At 36.8% G+C, this 20,000-nt stretch overlaps 1 protein-coding gene across 2 annotated transcripts in view; it reads right to left on the bottom strand.

The window, feature by feature from the left end:
• LOC106867809 (FERM, ARHGEF and pleckstrin domain-containing protein 2) overlaps window positions 1–20,000 on the bottom strand; it is a 343,165-nt gene that overhangs the window by 134,997 nt on the left and 188,168 nt on the right. For both annotated transcript variants that reach the window (XM_089340665.1, XM_089340664.1), the window contains exons 4-5: window positions 11,360–11,464; window positions 2,569–2,687 (exon numbers count right to left, since the gene is read on the bottom strand). In XM_089340665.1, coding sequence (XP_089196791.1) covers window positions 2,569–2,687; window positions 11,360–11,464 — 224 coding nt within the window. The remainder of the gene's footprint in view (window positions 1–2,568; window positions 2,688–11,359; window positions 11,465–20,000) is intronic.

Below are 20,000 nucleotides of genomic sequence, written 5' to 3' on the forward strand. Positions count from 1 at the left end.
CAGTATGATATATAAATGAGTACGGTGTGTGTGAGTCTGTGTGTGTGTGTGTGTGTAAAGAGGAAGTAATCTATACAAAGAAGATATTGATAGGAAGTGAACAAAAAACAGTAAGAGAGGCAAGAAAGAAGTTGAAAAGAAAATGAAAAATGAATATGAAAAGAAAGAGAGAAGAGAAGGAGAATTCATACGAGTTGAGGTTACCATAGTGACCGTGTGCATTTGAAGATCCCTTATGTGTGTGTGTGTGTGTGTCTTTCTCTCTCTCATATGTATGTGTGTAAATGACTGCAGCATCTATTACACTTAGGTACATAATATAAAACACACACACACATACAGCTTGTGCATGTGTTATTGAAAGTTCAAGTTTAAAAATTTTAATAAGTAAACATGTAGCCATGTGGTTAAGAAGTTTACTTCCCAACCACATGGTTTCAGGTTCAGTTCCACTGTGTAGCATCTTGGAGAAGTATCTTCTATTATATCTCTCAGGCTGACAAAAGCCTCGTAAGTGGATTTAGCAGACTGAAAGAATGAAGCCCATATATATATATATATCATCATCATCTGGCATGGGTTGGCTGGTTTGACTAGAGCTGGCAACCAAAAGAACTGTACTAGGTTCCAGTCGGATTTGGGTTGGTTTCTATGGCTGGATGCCCTTCCTGAAGCCAACCGCTTAAAAAAGTATGCTAGGTGCATTTTACATGACACCATGCATGCCAGCATGGGTACTATTAATACTTGGCCTTGACATGTGTGCTTTTTACATGGTACCAGCATGGGTGCTATATGTGTGTGTGTGTGTGTGTGTGTGTGTGTGTGTGTGTGTCCTTGTCTCGACATTGTGTAATAGTTGTATTGGCTCATCCCATAAATAATGCAGAACGAAAAGTCAAAGGGGGACAGGATAAACTACCTCCATCAACTTCCTATAAAAGCAGGTAGTAATTTTACCTTATCCTTATTCTTAGTGCAAGTTTTGAAGAGTGCAATTCGATTTTAACAGTTGTTTTGTCAAGGCTATATTGGAAGTGACAAAGAAGCATATTCAGCATATTTTGCATTATGAGTTCAGTAAAGGCAACAATGGCAACAGAAAGTGCAAGGAACATTAATACAGTATATGGGGATCAGAAAATAAGCGTAAGCCAATGTCAATGGTGGTTGCAGAAATTCCAAGCTGGAAACTACAGCCTAGAAGACCAGCCTCGTCCTGGAAGATCTGTAGAGCTCGATGAGGATGTCCTGTGAACTCTGGTGGAACAAAATCCCATCATAACTGTTGAGGAACTAGCAGAGAAGCTTAGATTTGGTCATTCAACCATTCATCGACACCTGCGTGCATTTGGAAAAGTCAGAAAATTGGGTCAATGGGTTCCTCACAAACTTTCCAAGTCTAATCACACACACAGAGTGAATGTGTGCTCTTCTTTGCTGTCATGTCTCACGAATGAACTCTTTTTGGACCGAACAGTGAAATGGATTCTCTATAAAAATGTCAAGTGGTGAAGACAGTGGGTAGAGAAAGGAGAAACACCAGCACCCCAGGCTAAAAACGGTCTTCACCACATAAGGTGTTGTTATCTGTTTGGTGGGGTATGAAAGGTTTAGTCCACTTTGAACTTTTAAACCTAAACCAAATGATAACAAAGGAGATCTACTGCAAATAGCTTGAGTGGCTTAAGTCAGTGCAAGAAGAAAAATGACCATCTTTGGTTTCAAGACAAAAGGTGATCTTCCATCAGGATAATGCTTGGCCACATACAGCGAGGATGACATTCCAAAGGCTGGGGCAGTTTGAATGGGAAACGATGCTCCACACACCATATTCGCCAGACATTTCTCCATTTGATTATCATTTATTCCGTTGTTTTCAAAATCATGTGGTATGAAAAAAATATGAATTCTGTAGTTGAGGTCAGAACAATACTGGAGGAGTATTTTACATCACGGACAAGGGAATTTTGGAAGAGGGGCCTTACAAGTCTACAAGATAGATGGAAGAGCATTGTAGAAAATGAAGGAGAGTATAATTTAGATTAAAAAAAGAAATTTATCTTAATTTTGAAAAATAAAAGAAGTATAAAAAAAACTGCATCATTTATGGGATGATCCAATAGATTAGTGTTGTTATCATAAAAGCAGTGTCATTCATTGCCAATACTTTGTGAAAACATGTTAAGCAATGGAGATGTAACACCATAACACCATGCTTGAAAACAGATGAAAGCTGGCAACAAGAAGGACATCCGGCTGTAGAAAATCTGCCTCAATAAACTCATCTGACCCACATAAGAATGTTAAATGATGATAATCATGAAGAGGAGGAGGACTACATCACCGAGCCAGTCTTGATACATATGATACTACAACAATCACTCTAACCTTGTTTACATTCATTTTGCAGGAAGTGAGTCACTCTCTAATGTAAGAGATAAAATTCTAATGCTTTCTGCTTTCATTCACTTCAGAATTGTTACAAGATGTTAAGAGTGGAAACAATGTACACTAGCAAAGGACAAGAGCCTCAGCCCTTTCTAAGGTTCATAAAGTAATCCTTACCTTGTATATTCCTCTTCCAGCAAACCAGGGTCAGGGGTATAGAATTTAACAGCAAATCGAAACTCAACATCTGTGTTTGGAATTTGTTTTAAAATGGGTTTCTCTCGATCCAGCCAACACTGTAATAATAATAATAATAATAATAATAATAATAATAATAATAATAATTATAATAATAATTTATTCTTTTATTGGCCACAAGGGTTAATATAATTTATACATAAAAGACAACACAAGACAATGCAAAGGGTTTTCATATTCGTGTAAACATTAAATAATAATAACAACATAGATATAGAAAAATAGAAAAGTATCAGGACCTCCCCATTGAATTACAGAGACTATGGAAAGTATGGGTAAAACGTATTCCAGTAGTTATAGGTGTAGTGGAAAATGTCCCTAAAGATTTAGATAGAGGAAATAGGCATAAGACCCAGTTTAGTACAGCTCCAGAAAATTGTGTCATCAGGGACAGCTAGGTTACTTAGGAGGGTTCTTGGCATCTAAGGGTCCTTGTAGTCCCATGTTAGGAATTTTTCTTTTCCATCAGTCTAATTTGTTGTGTGTATATGAATAACAACAACAACAATCCTTTTCTCTATGGGCTGGAAATTTGGGAGAAGGGGAGGTGCTGGTCAATTACATTGACCCCAGTTTTCAACTGGTACTTATTTTATGGACCATGAAAGTCAACCTTGGTGGAATTTGAACTCAGAACATAGTGACAGGTGAAATACAGCTAAGCATTTCATCAAGTGTGCTACCAATTCTGCCATCATGCCACCTAAATAATAATAATAATAATAATAATAATAATAATAATAATCTTTTCTACTATAGGCAGAAGGTCTGAAATTTGGGGGGAGGAGGATAATCAATTACATCAACCCCAGTACTTGAGTGATACTTAATTTATTCACCCTGAAAGGATGAAAAGCAAAGTTGACCTTGGTGGGATTTGAACTCAGAACATAAAGATGGACAAAATGCCACTCGGCATTTTGCCCAGCATGCTAACAATTTTGCTAGCTTGCCACCTAAATAACAGCAACAACAACAAGTGTTTCATTTCCTTGGCCACTTAGGTCAATCGTATTTAATTTCATCCCTGCATTCAAAATACTGAAATGTTAAAAAAACAGATTTACAAAAAATGAGGGAAAGGGTGAAATCCGTACAATATAGGGACAAGATTAACAAAGAGAAAAAAAAAAAAACACATGATTAACTGAAATAGCTTAAAGAATATAGAAAAAAAAATGCAATAATTGAGTGCAAGATATATAAAACATTTAGAATTACCCTCATCACCACACAAAATGATCACTCAATGGTTAGAACAGATTAGATCAAAACCCCACCACCACATCCCTACCAGCCACTCACTGTTCCTATCTGGATTTGATAGCCTCAAAAGTACTCATTAACACCGTTTGGGCGGGAATGACACAAAAATCATGGCCCACATCTTCCATTTACTCCTGCTTTAGCTCGCAGTAAAATTTGTTATTTACTTTTTACCAAAATTCTGTCACTGGCACAACTTCTGTTCTATATTCTAGTTTTATCTCATTTTCTGTAATTAATACATCCTTTGCACCACATATGCAATAATTTGTTTTCGGAGTACTAATTCATCTTCCAAAATGACTGGCAATTTCCTGTCTTCATCATCTTGTTGCATTTTATACATTTTTCGGTTGTGCTTGCCTTTCCTTCCTCATTGGCTCTCCTTCCTCCTCTGCTTTTCCTGATAATTTTTTTGCTACCTTCTGACATCCACTATATCCCTTACTGCCGAGTATAGTGTTCCTGTTTCTTGGGTTCCAGGACTGATAATGAGACACATTCTCGGGTTGCTCATGGAGCTGGAATTGGTGCTACTTGCTATTGTTATGTACATAACAATAGCTCATATCCGTCCTATTGCTCATATCCGTCCTTGTCAGTACCAGCTAACACAGTTAGGAAGTTCTCGGTCAGTTGCCAGTGGCAACAGATGTCTGCTTTATGGATACATACCAACCTTGAGAGGCAAACATATCCATAAAGCTTGTAGTCCCTCCAAAACCAAACCAGGTGATTAGCTATACACACAACAACCCACCATTCATCATGTCTCAGCTGCTCTCATCAATTATTCCCAACACTCCAAATTTTCTGCCAATAGCCTTGGTAGGCAGTAAATTCCAGTCTCTGGTCCACAACCATCACCTCCAAACAAATAGGACAAGTGCCCTTGGAAAACTGTAGGCAAATGTCAGGCATTGAATAGCACAAAAATGTAAAGAAAATAGGTCACAGAGTGGGGATTAATGGAGCATTATACAGAACAAAGACAAATATATCACAGGGCAAAGCCAAAGGAAGTGTGTCCTGGGACAAACACCAAAATGAAACTTGTAGCAGTGAAAGATTCAGAACAAAACATGTTATGGGACACAACCTAAATGAAATGCCAAAGGGGAAGGCCCAAATGAAAATATACCACAGAGAGTGAGACCAAAAGAAGTATTTCAAAGAGTGGAGTTAAATAAAGACCAAGCTGAGCTGGGAAACTAATTGTTTTAGGCAACCCAGAATTATAAAAGTAGACTGGTCACAAGGTTAAATAATGAGTCACATCATTAAATAGATATGAGAATTGATACAGGATTGGGTGGCGGGGAACACCCTAGCCATGTTGTAGACAACCATTCTGACAGATCATCAACAAGGCTTGATGATCTATTAACTAATCAACATGTCACTGCTCCCTTGTATATTTGGTAAGATTATTGGGTTGAGAGTTGTATAACATATTTGTAATTCTATGGTTGTAATGCATGTTACATGCAAGATAGAAGGATGGTCTGGATGAACACTTAGAAAACATACACTTTCATGCAAATTCTGATCTTCGGTCATAGCCAAAGGCAGCTCTGAAGGCATCAGAATGTGAGACGAGTACTATTGATGTGTATGTTGATCTGAGGTATTTGAAATGGTTAACTTCTTTAAGGACCTCGCTGTTGAGAACCATTGACACCTTTTCCAAGAATAGGATCCCTGCCATGAGAACTTTGGTTTTGGATGCATTTTATCTTAATATCGATTTTGAGAACCCAGGAGTTGATTTTGTTGGTAGCAGTTTGGAGGTCAGCATAGTTGTCTCCTAGGACCACTATATTGTCAGCATAGTAAAAGTTGATGGAGACAAAATTCAATCCCACCCTAATACCAGGAAACTCTGCCAGCACAGGTTTCATGATCCAGTTAATGGATAACACATAGCTATGTTGAACCCCAGAACAGACATCAGAAAACGGTGATTTTTGTCTATACCCAGATCTTTCAAACCCCAAAATATGACAACACTACTGCATCAATACTCTGCAAGTTCTACTTACAAGACGTCTACGGCAGCTTAGCCATACTTTCCATCAGTCTCCAGGAGAGTTCATTCACAAAGTGGTCAACTCAACACACCCACTAGACTGGCACAAACGAGCTGAAGGACAACTGAAGACATGACTGGTAACAGTAAAGGCAGATGAGCCACCACATCTATGGTCTTTGGCAGTGGAACCAGGAGTGGATCTCCATTACAGGCTTGATTGCAGTGGACCATCAGATATGGTCGGCATTCATGAAGGATGTGGTGAACTTGGCCGGAGATAGGTCAACCCACCCAAAGTGAATGCCACTGCAAATACAATTTCATATTGCATGCATGATTGCTCTGTGTTTATGACACAATAAAAACTTTTAATGAAATAATTGCAGCAATAGTAGATAACCCATTCATCCATTTTTATGTTTTTACACAACACTTAAAGGTTCCATTCATTGTTGGATACGATTGGGGTTGAGGATAACCTAACAATAGCTAACTTCACGTCAGCAATGCATTTTGTGCTATGATAATGGATTACTGAACTGTCTAATTTATGTCATTGTCTAGAAAATTACATTGTCATGTAATTGCAGCATGGTTTCACTTTAATATGCCTCAACCCTACATAGATCCCCTTTAATCAAATAATACATATTCATATACATATATATATATATATACATATATATATATATATATATATACACACATACACCTATACACACACATACACACACACATATACATACACAGGCTTCTTTCAATTTCCATTTGCCAAATTCATTTACAAGACTGGTTGGGTTGGAATATTAGTAAAATACATTTTCCCAAGAAGCCACACATTGGGATTGAACCTAGAACGAAGTGGTTGAGAAGTAAGCTTGTTAACCACAAAGCTATGCTTGTACCTGCAATCTGATGGAAATTGGACTGCTAATGCTAGCAGGTCAAGTGACAATGTAGACCTTTGTTCAGTGTGGCACAATGAGGCAAGAAGCTAACAACATGACTGGAAGGCAAAGAATGATGTTGTAAAGGAAATAATTAAGTGAGAAACAAGACAAATTAACAGGAGAATAATTCCACGGATGGGAAGAAGGTTTGGAGACAATATGGATGGGTTAGAGAGAGGGGGAATGTGTCAAGGGAGGGGAGACAGAAGAAATAAAAGATGTCATGGAGGGAGTGAAGAAGAGGATGAACAAGGAGTTCATTAACTGGTTTATGATGTAAATAACCATGTCTTTCGTTTAAGAAGATAATTACTAATACAAGACAAATAGTTAAGACATGATTGGAGCAGATAATTGTTATTATTTTCACAGGGCAAATAAGTGAGTTACATGACTAAATATATAGGTACAGACATAGCTATGTTGTTAAGACGATCACTTTGAAACGACATGGTTTCAGGTTCAGTCCCACTTTGTGAGACTTTGGATAAGTGTCTTCTGCTATAGTTTTGGTTTGACTAATGCCTTTGTGAAGGAATTTGGTAGATGGAAACTGTGGGAACATGTCACTCTCTCTCTCTCTCTCACACACACACACACACATGTGTGTGTGTGTTTTGGTCACTATCCACCACCATCACTTCTTGAGAACTGGTGTTGGTTTATTTACACTTCTGTAACATAGCAAGTTGGCAAAATGGACTGACAGAATAAGTACCAGACTTGCAGGTTTCTGTTTAGAACCAGGAATGATATTACTGCTGCTGTTGTTGTTGTTGTTGTTGTTGGTGGTGGTGGTGGTGGTGGTGGTGGTGGTGGAGGAGCTGTTTTAGCCCCAGATCAGCTTTCATCACACATATTTATGATCAAAGTCATTCTAATAGTGACTACTCTACCCAGACAGTATGTCTACACAGGGAATCAATTTGTCTCAGGAGATTTACAGGTCTGCATTTGAAAAGTTTCTCCCCAAGTTCCAAGCCTGTATTCCTGACTCTCCTACCTGTGCCACCATGTTCTCCAAAGGAAAAGCATGGGCTGGTGCAGTTTGGCACCAATACCAGTATTGTTGGGAATGAGTATAGCATTGAATTCAGCATACAGATAGGAGTTCAAGGTTCGGTTCTCAGCCCACTTCTTGTTCATCATATCCTCCAGGACATAACAAGACTACTATGCTGATGACCTTATTCTTATAGCTGGATCACTACCAGAACTAGAGAAAAAATATCAGGTGTGGAGGCAAGGTCTGAAACCAAAGTGCCTTAGAGTTAATTTAGCAAAGACCAGAGTCTGAGTAAGTAGGAAAACAGACTAATCATTAATGTTGATGATGATGATGAAGGTGGACATCAACCTCACCAATCTGGCCCCTTCCTCCTGACAAAACAAAACAAACAAATAAATAAATAATCCATACTAGAGCACCTTGTTTGTTTTTCTCAACCACTGAGCAGAATATTGGATGTTTTGAGTGAAAATATTTTAAATTCAAATTTACAGCACAACATTCCAACAAGTCTATCAAGTCATTGCCTTGTTTTATTTTTCAACTGAGTAAATGGATAAGTCTACCATTTAGTCATTAACAAGAACAATCCCTCTGGTAGGATTCCTGACAGTTTGTCTTTCACTACTCAGTTTGCTTAACCATTTTGGCATAAACCTGTCTGAGACTGACCCTGGTTCTATAATATAAATAATCCTGTTTTAACCCTTTAGCTTTCAGATTATTCTGCTAACCATAATATTTATTTATTCAAATTGGTTTGAATTAATCATACATTAATCATAGGCGCAGGAGTGGCAGTGTGGTAAAGTAGCTTGCTTACCAACCACATGGTTCTGGGTTCAGTCCCACTGCATGGCACCTTGGGCAAGTGTCTTCTACTATAGCCTCGGGTCGACCAAAGCCTTGTGAGTGGATTTGGTAGACGGAAATTGAAAGAAGCCCATCGTATATATGCATATGTATGTATATATGTGTGTTTGTGTGTCTGTGTTTGTCCCCCCAACATCGCTTGACAACCGATGCTGGTGTGCTTATTTCCCCGTAACTTAGCGGTTCGGCAAAAGTGACCGATAGAATAAGTACTAGGCTTCCAAACAATAAGTTCTGGGGTTGATTTGCTTGACTAAAGGCGGTGCTCCAGCATGACCGCAGTCAAATGACTGAAACAAGTAAAAGAGTAAAAGAGTATCTCACTGCTTCTACATTTCAAAGACGTGATAGTATATTTTTAGGATGACATTGCAGGGTGGGCATGAGAGGCTAGATCTGGCCAGTTTGAACATAAAACAAGTAGAGTATTTGGTCTGGATATGGTCTGTTTAAATGCTAAAAGGCTAAAGTGATCTAAATCAAAACTTACCATTTCTGTCCCAAACACCAGCTTAATAATGACAAAGTTATTTTATTAAATTCCTCGTTACTTTCAAAATTAATTAACACAAAAGCAGTGTATTTCAACAGATGTATGGTGACAAAAGTGTAAAACTGGTCTAAATTAAAACCTTCCCTCAAAATTCCATGTTATGTTCCAAACACCAGCTTAATTATGACAAAGTTATTTCATTAAACTCTTCATTATTTTCAAAATTAATTAAAACAAAAGTAGTGCATTTCAACAGAAATATGGAAATGAAAATGATAAAGTGATCTAAATTAAAACCTTCCATCAAAATTTCATGTTGGTTTATGGTCCAAACAACAGCTTAATAATAAGTTAACGAAATTCTTCATTATTTTCAAAATTAAGTGAAACAAAGCAGAATATATTTCCACAGAGTATGGGAATAAAATGGACAACAAATGTTTGGCTCAGCAGAGTTATTAGGGAAGATATACCTGCCAAAAGTAATACACAACCCTATAGAACCAAAAACCATTTAGCTGTGAAGCCTTATTCTCAAACACAGTTATGCCTGTAGTGTCACGTGACACAAGATCGGTCAACATGAAGACTGTGCCATGTGTAAGACATGTTGCAGATTACTTTAAATCAGATCAAAGTACAAGGTATTGTGGGAAATATTACAGAAATTCTAACAAATGTTTCATAGTCCTGATGAACTAAAGGCCTGATATGTTACCATGAAGGAGAGAGAGAGAGAGAGAGAGAGAGAGAGAGAGAGAGAGAAAGAAAGAGATGCTATGAAAAGGCTATTCCATCTCACTGGATATGTTTTTGTGGATGGCAATCTCTATGTCAAATAAAACTGGAGGATGAGATATGTTGGCACAGCTATTTGAATGCTGCCTATTTGGTATTGCCAATTCAATGCCGATTCCTTTGACAAACAAAATTTTAATATCTCATTTGTTCTATTCCTCTTCCTTCTCCTCCTCCCCTCTCTACAAATAGTTATATTTGTATGTGTAATGTCTCCCTGCCTCTTTCCTTATCTGTTTATGTATATATTCAGTGTGTACATGTGTTTGCCTCCATTTTATTTTTCTTTAATGGCTGGATTCCAACCCGGCCCAGATCAACAAAATCCACCCAACATACTTCTCAGTCCATCATCACTGCTTCTATGTCCTGGATACATTTCAGGCTAATATCTGTGATCAAGTTGTCAATATAAGTGTGATAACATTTTCCTCTTCTTACCTTACCATGTAGTGGGTTCCACAAGACTAATTTGGATATTTCCAGTTCAGGAATGGTGCACTCAGTGACCAGATAGTTTCAGCTGCCTTTACCTGATCTTTTCACTAAAATTTCAGCAGGTCTTCACAAAGGCATTCATTTGTCATATGTTACTGCCATTTCCCAATTAGAGCCATTTGTAACATCCTTGAGTAGCAGCCATCTAGCTCGTTTGATAATTTCTTTATCAGTGCTCACATTCCACTGCCATATAATAGCACTGATTCCACAGTTGCAATGAACAACTTGATTCTGATTCAGCTGTGTCAGCTTCCAAACTGCCATGCAGAATCATCTCATTCTGATAAAAATGAGTAGGCAGATGGTTTGGGATTGGAACAGAGGAGCTTTCCACTATTGCAAATTTGAAAAAGACTATCAGACAGTAGCCATTACTTCATCAGTCTGTAATCTTTACCTGATATACTCCAGTTATCAGACAATGAATTTTAGATCTGACCCAGTCACTTTCCCATTTGACCAGGCATGGAAGGTTATTTCAGTGGATTATGAAGCTGAGGTCATTTCATCTCCACCAAATAACAAAACTCAAAAGAAAAAATATACTGGTTTTCTACAGCTGAGTGAACTGGAGCAATGTGAAATGAAGTGTCTTGCTCAAGAACACAACACACAGTCCAGTCTGGGAATTGAACTCACTACCTCATGATTGTGATCCCAATGCTCTAACCAGAGCCATGCACTTTCTTATGTGTGTGTGTAACAAAAATAAAATAGAAAAGAAATAAGAAGCAGAAAGTGAGGATATAAAGTAGTGTTATTATAAAGAGTATAAAAGTCTTATTTACCTGTAAATTAGTTTCATCATAGTACTCTAAATCGAAGTAGTCAGCTTCCATAAGTTCTAAGTACTTTATCACAGACTCCCAAAGTACACTGCCCATAGCTTTTGACTGAAATAAAAGGAAAAAAAGAGAATGATAAGATGAAGAGAAAGAGAGAGACTTAGTGGAGAGTGAAAATACAAAACTCAAATAATATAAGAATTGAATTTCATTTTTAGTTTCAATTTCTGGATTATGACTATGGTCTGGTGTTTCATTTATCAAATGTTTCTGGTCAGTTTATATCAACATTAGCAATTATTTTATCAACCTCATAGGGACAAAAGTTGAAACCGGTGTAAATGAAAGGTGAACAAATACTACAAGGTATTTTAGTTTGCTGCACCAATTCCACCACTCTCTAATATACACATGCACAAAAACACATACACAGCTGTGTACATATGCACACAGATGTGAGAGAGGAATGAATCATCAGCTGCAAACACACATATATATATATATAGAGAGAGAGAGATGGTTAAATTTGAAAACAAGTGGAGAAAAGTACTCAATCCCAAAACTGTAGAGACCCACTCACTTGCCCACTTGACCATGCATGCATGGTTACCCCAGAGGATTACAAATCTGAGGTTGCCTCAGTTCTAACAAATAACAAAACTCAAAAGAAAAAATATATTGGTCAATGTGAAAGTGACTTTGAGAAGACATGGCAATCAGCAGTCTTCCTTCCAACATGTAGACAAGAAGAAATCTACTAAGCTAGTTATATCTGGAATTTGAAGGTCAAAAATACTGCAAACACCATTAAGTAGAGGACAACAGAATGATCCGAGCCATATGTTAATCGATCAAGGAGGTTCAGGCTTTGTATAACTGAAAGAACCCATAGCCTTTTTAAATTTAAAATCTTTACTGAGCTAAGACCCAAAAATTTTCACTGAATGCAAGTATCTTGATAAGTTTCAATTATCGAACTGGAAAAACCACACTTCATGGATTAATCTCACAAACTTTAATATTTCCCTGTTGAATTAACCACATTAACCATCGTTAATTCCCATCCTAATGGACCAAAGGGACACAACTCTCTCATCTCTCTTCCTTTCATGTGTTTTTTTTTCCCCCCATTTCTTTTTTTCATTCACTTTCCTCTCATTCTTGCTAGCTTTTTCCCAGAGAGCAACCATGTAGTACTCATGGTACACTATAGTGGCTTGTCCAATAATTGTACTATTAGAGCATGAAACTTATAGTGACTAATACTTAAACCCTGTATATATTAAACAATATTTATCTTTTGTTGGAACAAGTAGTATTTTTGTTGATCCTACTTATAATGGAACGGTTTGGCATTAGGAAAGGCATCTAGCTGAAGAAACAGGCCAAAGCTGGCACTGGAACTAAGCACAGGTGACCAGATAGCCAAATTTTGTAAAACATCCAACCAATACCAGCATAGAAAAACCGATGTCAAACGATGATGGTGATGATGTGTGTTTGTATTAATAGTTGTCTTAATGTTCAGCTATATAGGCGCAGGCATGGCTGTGCTGTAGGAAGCCTGCTTCGCAACCACTTGGTTCCAGGTTCAGTCCCACTGTGTGGTACATTGGGCAAGTGTCTTCTACTATAGCCTCAGACCAACCTAAGCCTTGTAAGTGGATTTGGTTGTTAGAAACTGAAAGAAACCCATTGTATATGTGTGTGTGTGTGTGTGTGTGTGTGTCTATATCTTTGTCACCTACCACAGCTTGACAACTGGTGTTGGTGTGTTTATATCCCCAAAACTTAGCAGTTCAGCAAAAAGAGACTGACAGACTATGTACCAGGCTTTAAAAAAAAATTAAGTCCTGGAGTCAATTCATTCAACTAAAATAATCATCAGAGCAGTGCCCCAGTATGACCACAGTCTAATGAGTGAAAGAAGATAGAGAAAATGGCCTGTGAGCTTCTGCATAATCCAGTTTCACTCAAGGCAATGGCTGAACCAAGGTGAGAGAAGAAAATCCCCATGCTCAAGCTGCCACATGGTTACATTGAACCTAGAACCAAGTGATTACAAGTGAATCTCTTAACAATGCCTACACACCGATGACGACGAAGAGGATGAGGAGGAAGTGGAGGAGGTGGTGAAATGGAGGAGGTGGTGAAGTGGAGGAGGCAGTGAACAAAATAAAATGATAAATGAATCAATAAATTAACACACTTGTTTTTAAACGAGATGACGGAGTTGAATGGGTCAGTGATCAGAGGAGAATAATTGGATTGCTAAGTGGATCATAGATAAAAGTACACACACACAATACATACATATATATACATATATACATACATACACACACACGTACATACATACATGTGTGTATATGTATGTATATATGTATTAATATCTATGAAAGAAAGAAAATGGAATTCACGAGACTCTTTACATTATTCACAACAATTGTTTCAACCCATTGTGCACCTTGCCTCACTGGTGCATCACAGGTACAGATGTGTCTTGTCAGGTGACTTGTCAAAAGGTACCTCATTTTTTAATCTCCATTTCACTTATTTCTATTACAATACATTGTGGTGGTAGTAGTAGTAGTAGTAGTACTAGTAGTACAAGGTGTACACCCAAGTATAAAATTATTAATATCTATATACACATATATGTATATAGGACAATCATTCCAGAAGTTTTAAGGCTTTCTTTTTAGGAGAGGCAGTTATATACTGGTCTTGGATTACTGTAAAATTAATATATCATTACTATACATCTAATAAGCTGACTTGCCTACCGTTGTTATTCCAGATTGAAGTAGTGTATTCAAAGTCCTGTAACACACTTTGAACACATCCTACTAAGCACTGCTTCTCACAGTTGACTAGTTTGGAGAATGCAGTCAGGATGTGAAGACAATTTGGAAGATTGTTATGTAATAAATTTTTCTGTTTAACTGGGTAAAAACCCAACAGAGACTTATGAAATGCTCCAGATTGCTTATGGATTAACTTGTATAAGCTGAGCACAAGAGGCCAGGCAAAGCACAGCCATGGGGAAACTCATAATGATTCCCTTTTTCCACAGCAAGGGCATCATCTATATCCACTGGGTTTCCTCTGGACAGACAGTCAACAAAGAATACTTTGTGGAGGTTTAGAAGGCAAAGATTTCATCACAAAAGACCAGAGCTCTTCTACTTGGGTTGGTGGCACCTGCACCAGGACAATGCACCAGTCCATAACTCCATCCTGGTAACCAGCTACTTAACAGAGATGATCATGAAAACTGTCCTTATTTTGTTGGTCTCTCTTTTGCCAAACTGCTATGTAATGGGGATGTAAACAAACAAACACTGGTTATCAAGGGATGGTGGGAGACAAGCACAAACATAAAGACAAACACCTACATATATTTTAAAAATTAATAATTAATTTCCTTTAAAAATTAATTTTGTTTATCTGCTTTTGTTACTAAATTTTGTTACTAAATTTCCAACAAATTTCACTGCTTATGTGTTTTCATTATCTTCCAAAATAATTAAGAATTTGATTGGACTTAACAAAATAATTTAATGAAATATTACTAAGTGGTCTATTAAGTCAGTGTTTCAAATGTAGCTAACATAAGGTTCATATATAAAATTATCATAGTTAGTCCACATTACTCTGTAAGGAACACAGGACTAGTTTCCCAATTTCTCTTACGTATATATTCTTCCCTGGATGGGGATGCTGGCCTGTTATAGGATTACTCATTTTTGCAGACTGAGTGGACTGGAGCAACATAAAATCAACAAAAACACAATGCATTATCCGGTCCAGGAATTGAAACCACAATCTTACGATCATGAGTTAACACCCTAACCATTTAACCATGTGCCTCCACCATAAAATTTACCATAGGAGGTTTTCGTTTATAAATATAAACATTTTAAATTACATGTGTCTACTACTTGCTGGGCTTGCTATTTGAGAGAGAGAGAGAGAGAGAGAGAGAGAGAGAGAGAGAGAGAGAGAGAGAGAGAGAGAGAAAGAGAGAGAGAAAGAGAGAGAGAGAGAGAGAGAGAGAGTCTATGTACTTCATTTTTTTTCTCAAGTTTCTAAGCTGGAAAGATTTTGTTTTCTCTTGGTGGAAGGTATAAGAGAAGAGGGGGGGTTGTATCTTATGACCAGAGGCAAGCTGCAACAGGTGGGTACTAAAAGAGTCATTAGCTAAACATTTTCAACGTGTATTTGACACCATCACATTTTAAAAACTACTTTCCTTTTTCTTGTCAAGATTTTAAATACACCAACACTGGTTGTTGAGCAGTGGTGGATCACAAACAAACACACACAGATATATATATATATATATATATATATATATATATATATATATATATATATATATATATATATATATCCATCTACCAAATTGACTCACAAGACTTTCGTTAGCCAGAGGCTATAGTAGAAGACACTTGCCCAAGGCGCCACACAGTGGGATTGAACCTGGAACCATGTGGTTGGGAAGCAAGCTTCTTATAACACAGCAACACCTGTGCCTTATTATTAGCTAGGTGTTATTTTTTTTTTAACAAACTGTCAATGTCATCTCATCATCACATCTTACCACTATTTCAGAACTTAGTTCCACTTCCCGTTTCTCTTGATTTATAATTTACCAACATCGGTTCGTGCCTGATGCTCTGCAACACAAACTTTTGGCTGACATTAATGTGCAAAGATTGTAGGAAGATTTATTTGCCTTTGCAACTATCTCACTTCCTTATTGATCAACATTTTGGTAGGAAGCTAAAAGACAGAAATCTATCAGTTTCTATCAGATATTTATTCTTTTATTATTTTACTTGCTTCAAGCACTGGACTCTGACCATGCTGGGGCACCCCACTCAGTGACTTCAATCAAGTGATTTGACCAGAGTACATAGTGTGGTATACTCTTTTATTGATCATTATTTGTCAAATGACTAGGTTCACCTGACTTACATCCCTTTGAAGATTTATCTCTATTTTTACTACAGAGTATTTGTAATGGTTTATACAAAAACAGATGCAATCATACATTGATGAAGATATAACATCATTATCATTGTTTTGAGGTCTATTTTCCCATGTTTGCATGGGTCAGACAAGAGTACATTGGGGAAGAGTTTCTACAGCCAGATACCCTTCAAGTGAAGTAACAATATCCCCGTCTGTCGGACATGGTTATGAGGAGAACCATAAACAAATGACACCCTACACATGAGCCTTTTATTTGCAAAGATTCCACATGTCAAGACATGTCAGGAAACCTGGACATGCATTCATTCCACCCGCTCCCAAAAAAGCAACATTACTAACAAATTTGTGCTGCTTCACCTCTCTTTATTTCTACTCTTTAGTTATCATATTTCTGTTGAAATACACTGCTGTTGTTTCAGTTAACCCTTTAGCATTCACATTACTCTGTTAGATGTAATGCTTATTTATTCACATTGTTTTGAATTAATCATGTATTATCTTGTAGCTTTGAGATTTTGATGATATGGTAGTTTATTTTTAGAATGACATTGTGGAGTGAGAGGCCCAATATAGTTGGTTGAACATAAAACAGATAAAATATTTGGACAGGATATGGCCAGTTTAAATGCTAAAGGGTTAAAGGAAAGGAAGAAGTTAGTTAAATGACTTTGTCATAATCAAGCTGATGTTTGGAACATAAATTAACATGGAAGTTTGATGGAATGTTTTAATTTAGATCACTTCAAAATAGAGTTTGTATCATTAGAACCAGGACTGGTCTCAGGCAGGTTGGTCACCAAAGGATTAAATAAGAAATCAGCAGAGAGTCAACATCCTTGTCATTTTTCTGCCTTCACAATGAAGTTGGATCCCTTTAACATTTAATCAGGCCATATCCAACCAAATATTCTACTAGTTTTATGTTCAAACTGTCCAGCTCTAGCCTCTTACACCTACCATTTCAAAGTCATTCTAAAAGTAAGCAACCACATCATCAAAATCTTAAAGCAACATATTAATACATATTAATACATGATAAATTCAAAACAATGCAAGAAACAAGCATTACATTTGACAAAGAAATCTAAATGCTAAAGGGTTAGAGACCATTTAATTGTTATTGAAAATGGTAATTTGTTCATTGCTATATTTTCAACCATCACACTCCCCTCTCCACCATCATGGAAGTCCCTTAAGATGCATTAGATGACTTGAACTAAACACATCCAACCTCAAAATAGCTTATTAGGCAGTTGAATGAAATATTGGTTTCAAATTTTAGCACAAGGCCAGCAACTTCGGGGGAAGGGATAAGTTAATTACATTGACCCCAGTGCTCAACTGGTGCTTATTTTATCAACCCCCCAAAAGAATGACAGGCAAAGTCAAACTCAGCAGATTTTGAACTTGGAACGTAATGATGGACAAAATGCAGCAAAGCATTTTGCCCTATGTGCTAACAATTCTGCCAGCTCACCGCCTTTGTTGAATCAAATATTAGATGGCTAAACTATCATATTATATGACTAAACTAAACATATTTGATGGCTTAAACTAAACACTTCAGATGAGCAAATATTAGATGAGTGGATTAAACGTGTAAGACGGCCTGAACCAAATATTAGATGGCTGGACTAAACTGAACACAACAGCGCATGGTCCAAACTAAACATATTACAAGGCTTAACTAAACACATTAGATGACTTAAACACAAATGCATTACGTAAGTGAAGCAAGCACATTTAATGTGAAAGGATTAACGGAAAGAGGCGCCAGGTCTGTGGTAAATGAAGATTTTGTCCGAGACAATAACGGAATCAATCAATCAATCACCTCAGGATAGACAAACAACAACACGAAACAGCATCACAATGATATTACTACCACAGACTAATATTAACAATAATAATAATAATAATAATAATAATATTGATGTCACTGTGTGTCTGAGTAGTGTTGAAGCAATAGTAACAATAACAATAATTAGGATGATGATGATGATGATAATCTAATCAGCTAATCTATTATAAAGAGGCTTAATGCTAATGCAATGATTTCATGGTTGGACCAACACACACACACACACACGATCAATGGAGATTTACATATACATCCACATTTTAGAGAAACAGTGCTAATAATACACATGTTTCTTTGTTTTGCAACCCATAGTTATATGCACACACACACACACACACACACATATATATATACACACATGCAAGTAAAAATACATGATGACACACACACACACACACATACATATATATACATATATATACATGCAAGTAAAAATACACTGTCACAAACACACACACATAATTATAGTATTAAGATAGCAGTAGCTTCTAGAAGTCCACAGCTCCTCCTGACAAGAAACAACAGCAACAACAACAATTTGATTCAAGTAGGAAGTCTCTCTGTTGTCTTTGAGCTTACTAGAAATAGCAGCCAAACTTCACATCACAATTCGCTGTTTTTTAAAAGCTGACCACTTATAGATAATGTGGTCTTAGACATTTTAAAAAGAGATAGAGAAAGAGAGGATGGCCATGGTTGGAGTCTATGACCATAGGTCTTCACAGTCAGGATTGACCTGGGGTTAACGAGCACCAGCAAGCAAAGATGTAGCAGCAGTGACAACAATCACCATGAGTCAGTGAGGGTGCCTCTACATGGCCACTTGTTTGGCTAGAAATAGCAACTAAATCTTCCTCAACACACACCTTACTGCTTTTAGAGAAATAAAAACACATGAAATAATGTGGCCCTGACATCTCTACAGACTGCAGGGGTAAAAAAAAAAATGGAGAAAAAGACTGGTCATGGCTGTTCTGGATCAGTTCAGTTGGGGTTGATCTCCGGATAAGCAACAGCAAGAACAAGAACAGCAACTATCATAAGAGAACACCACCGACACCACCACCACCAAGAGCAACAACAGTAACAAGCTTATCAACAATGCTAAAAACTGATTAGAAAACAACAACAATAAACGAGATGTTTAAAGCTATTTATTGATTTGCAAATTAAGGGGATCAATGCCAATTAGGAGAGATAAACGAGTGAGAAGGGAAATAAATCAACACAATTCCAAAAGTTATTCATAATATACATGGATTGAAGGCATGTGTGTGTGTGTGTGTGTGTGTGTGTGTGTGTGTATGTATATATGTATGTATGTATATATATGTGTATGTGTGTGTATGTGTATATATATATATATATATATATATATATATATATATATATATATAGATAGATAGATAGATAGATAGATAGATAGATATAGATATATGTATGTATATATGGATATATATATATGTATGTATATATGGTTATATATATATATGTATATATATGGATATATATGTATGTATGTATATATATGTATGCATGTGTATATATGTATGTACATATATGGGCATGTTTAAATGCACATATACACACACACATATTCATGCAAAAACAAATACACACACAAACACATGTATACATACAGACACATCTACACACAGAAAACACAGAAGTACATATTCACACACACACATAGAACCAACCGGAATTGTGGAGGAGTAGATTTTTCTACTTCAATGCAAATGTTTTGTAGCTTGTTTTTAAACTGATTGATTGATTAACAAT

Source organism: Octopus bimaculoides, chromosome 23, assembly GCF_046866305.1.
Source record: "Octopus bimaculoides isolate indiv1 chromosome 23, ASM4686630v1, whole genome shotgun sequence".
In the NCBI taxonomy this organism is placed as follows: Eukaryota; Metazoa; Mollusca; class Cephalopoda; order Octopoda; family Octopodidae; genus Octopus; species Octopus bimaculoides.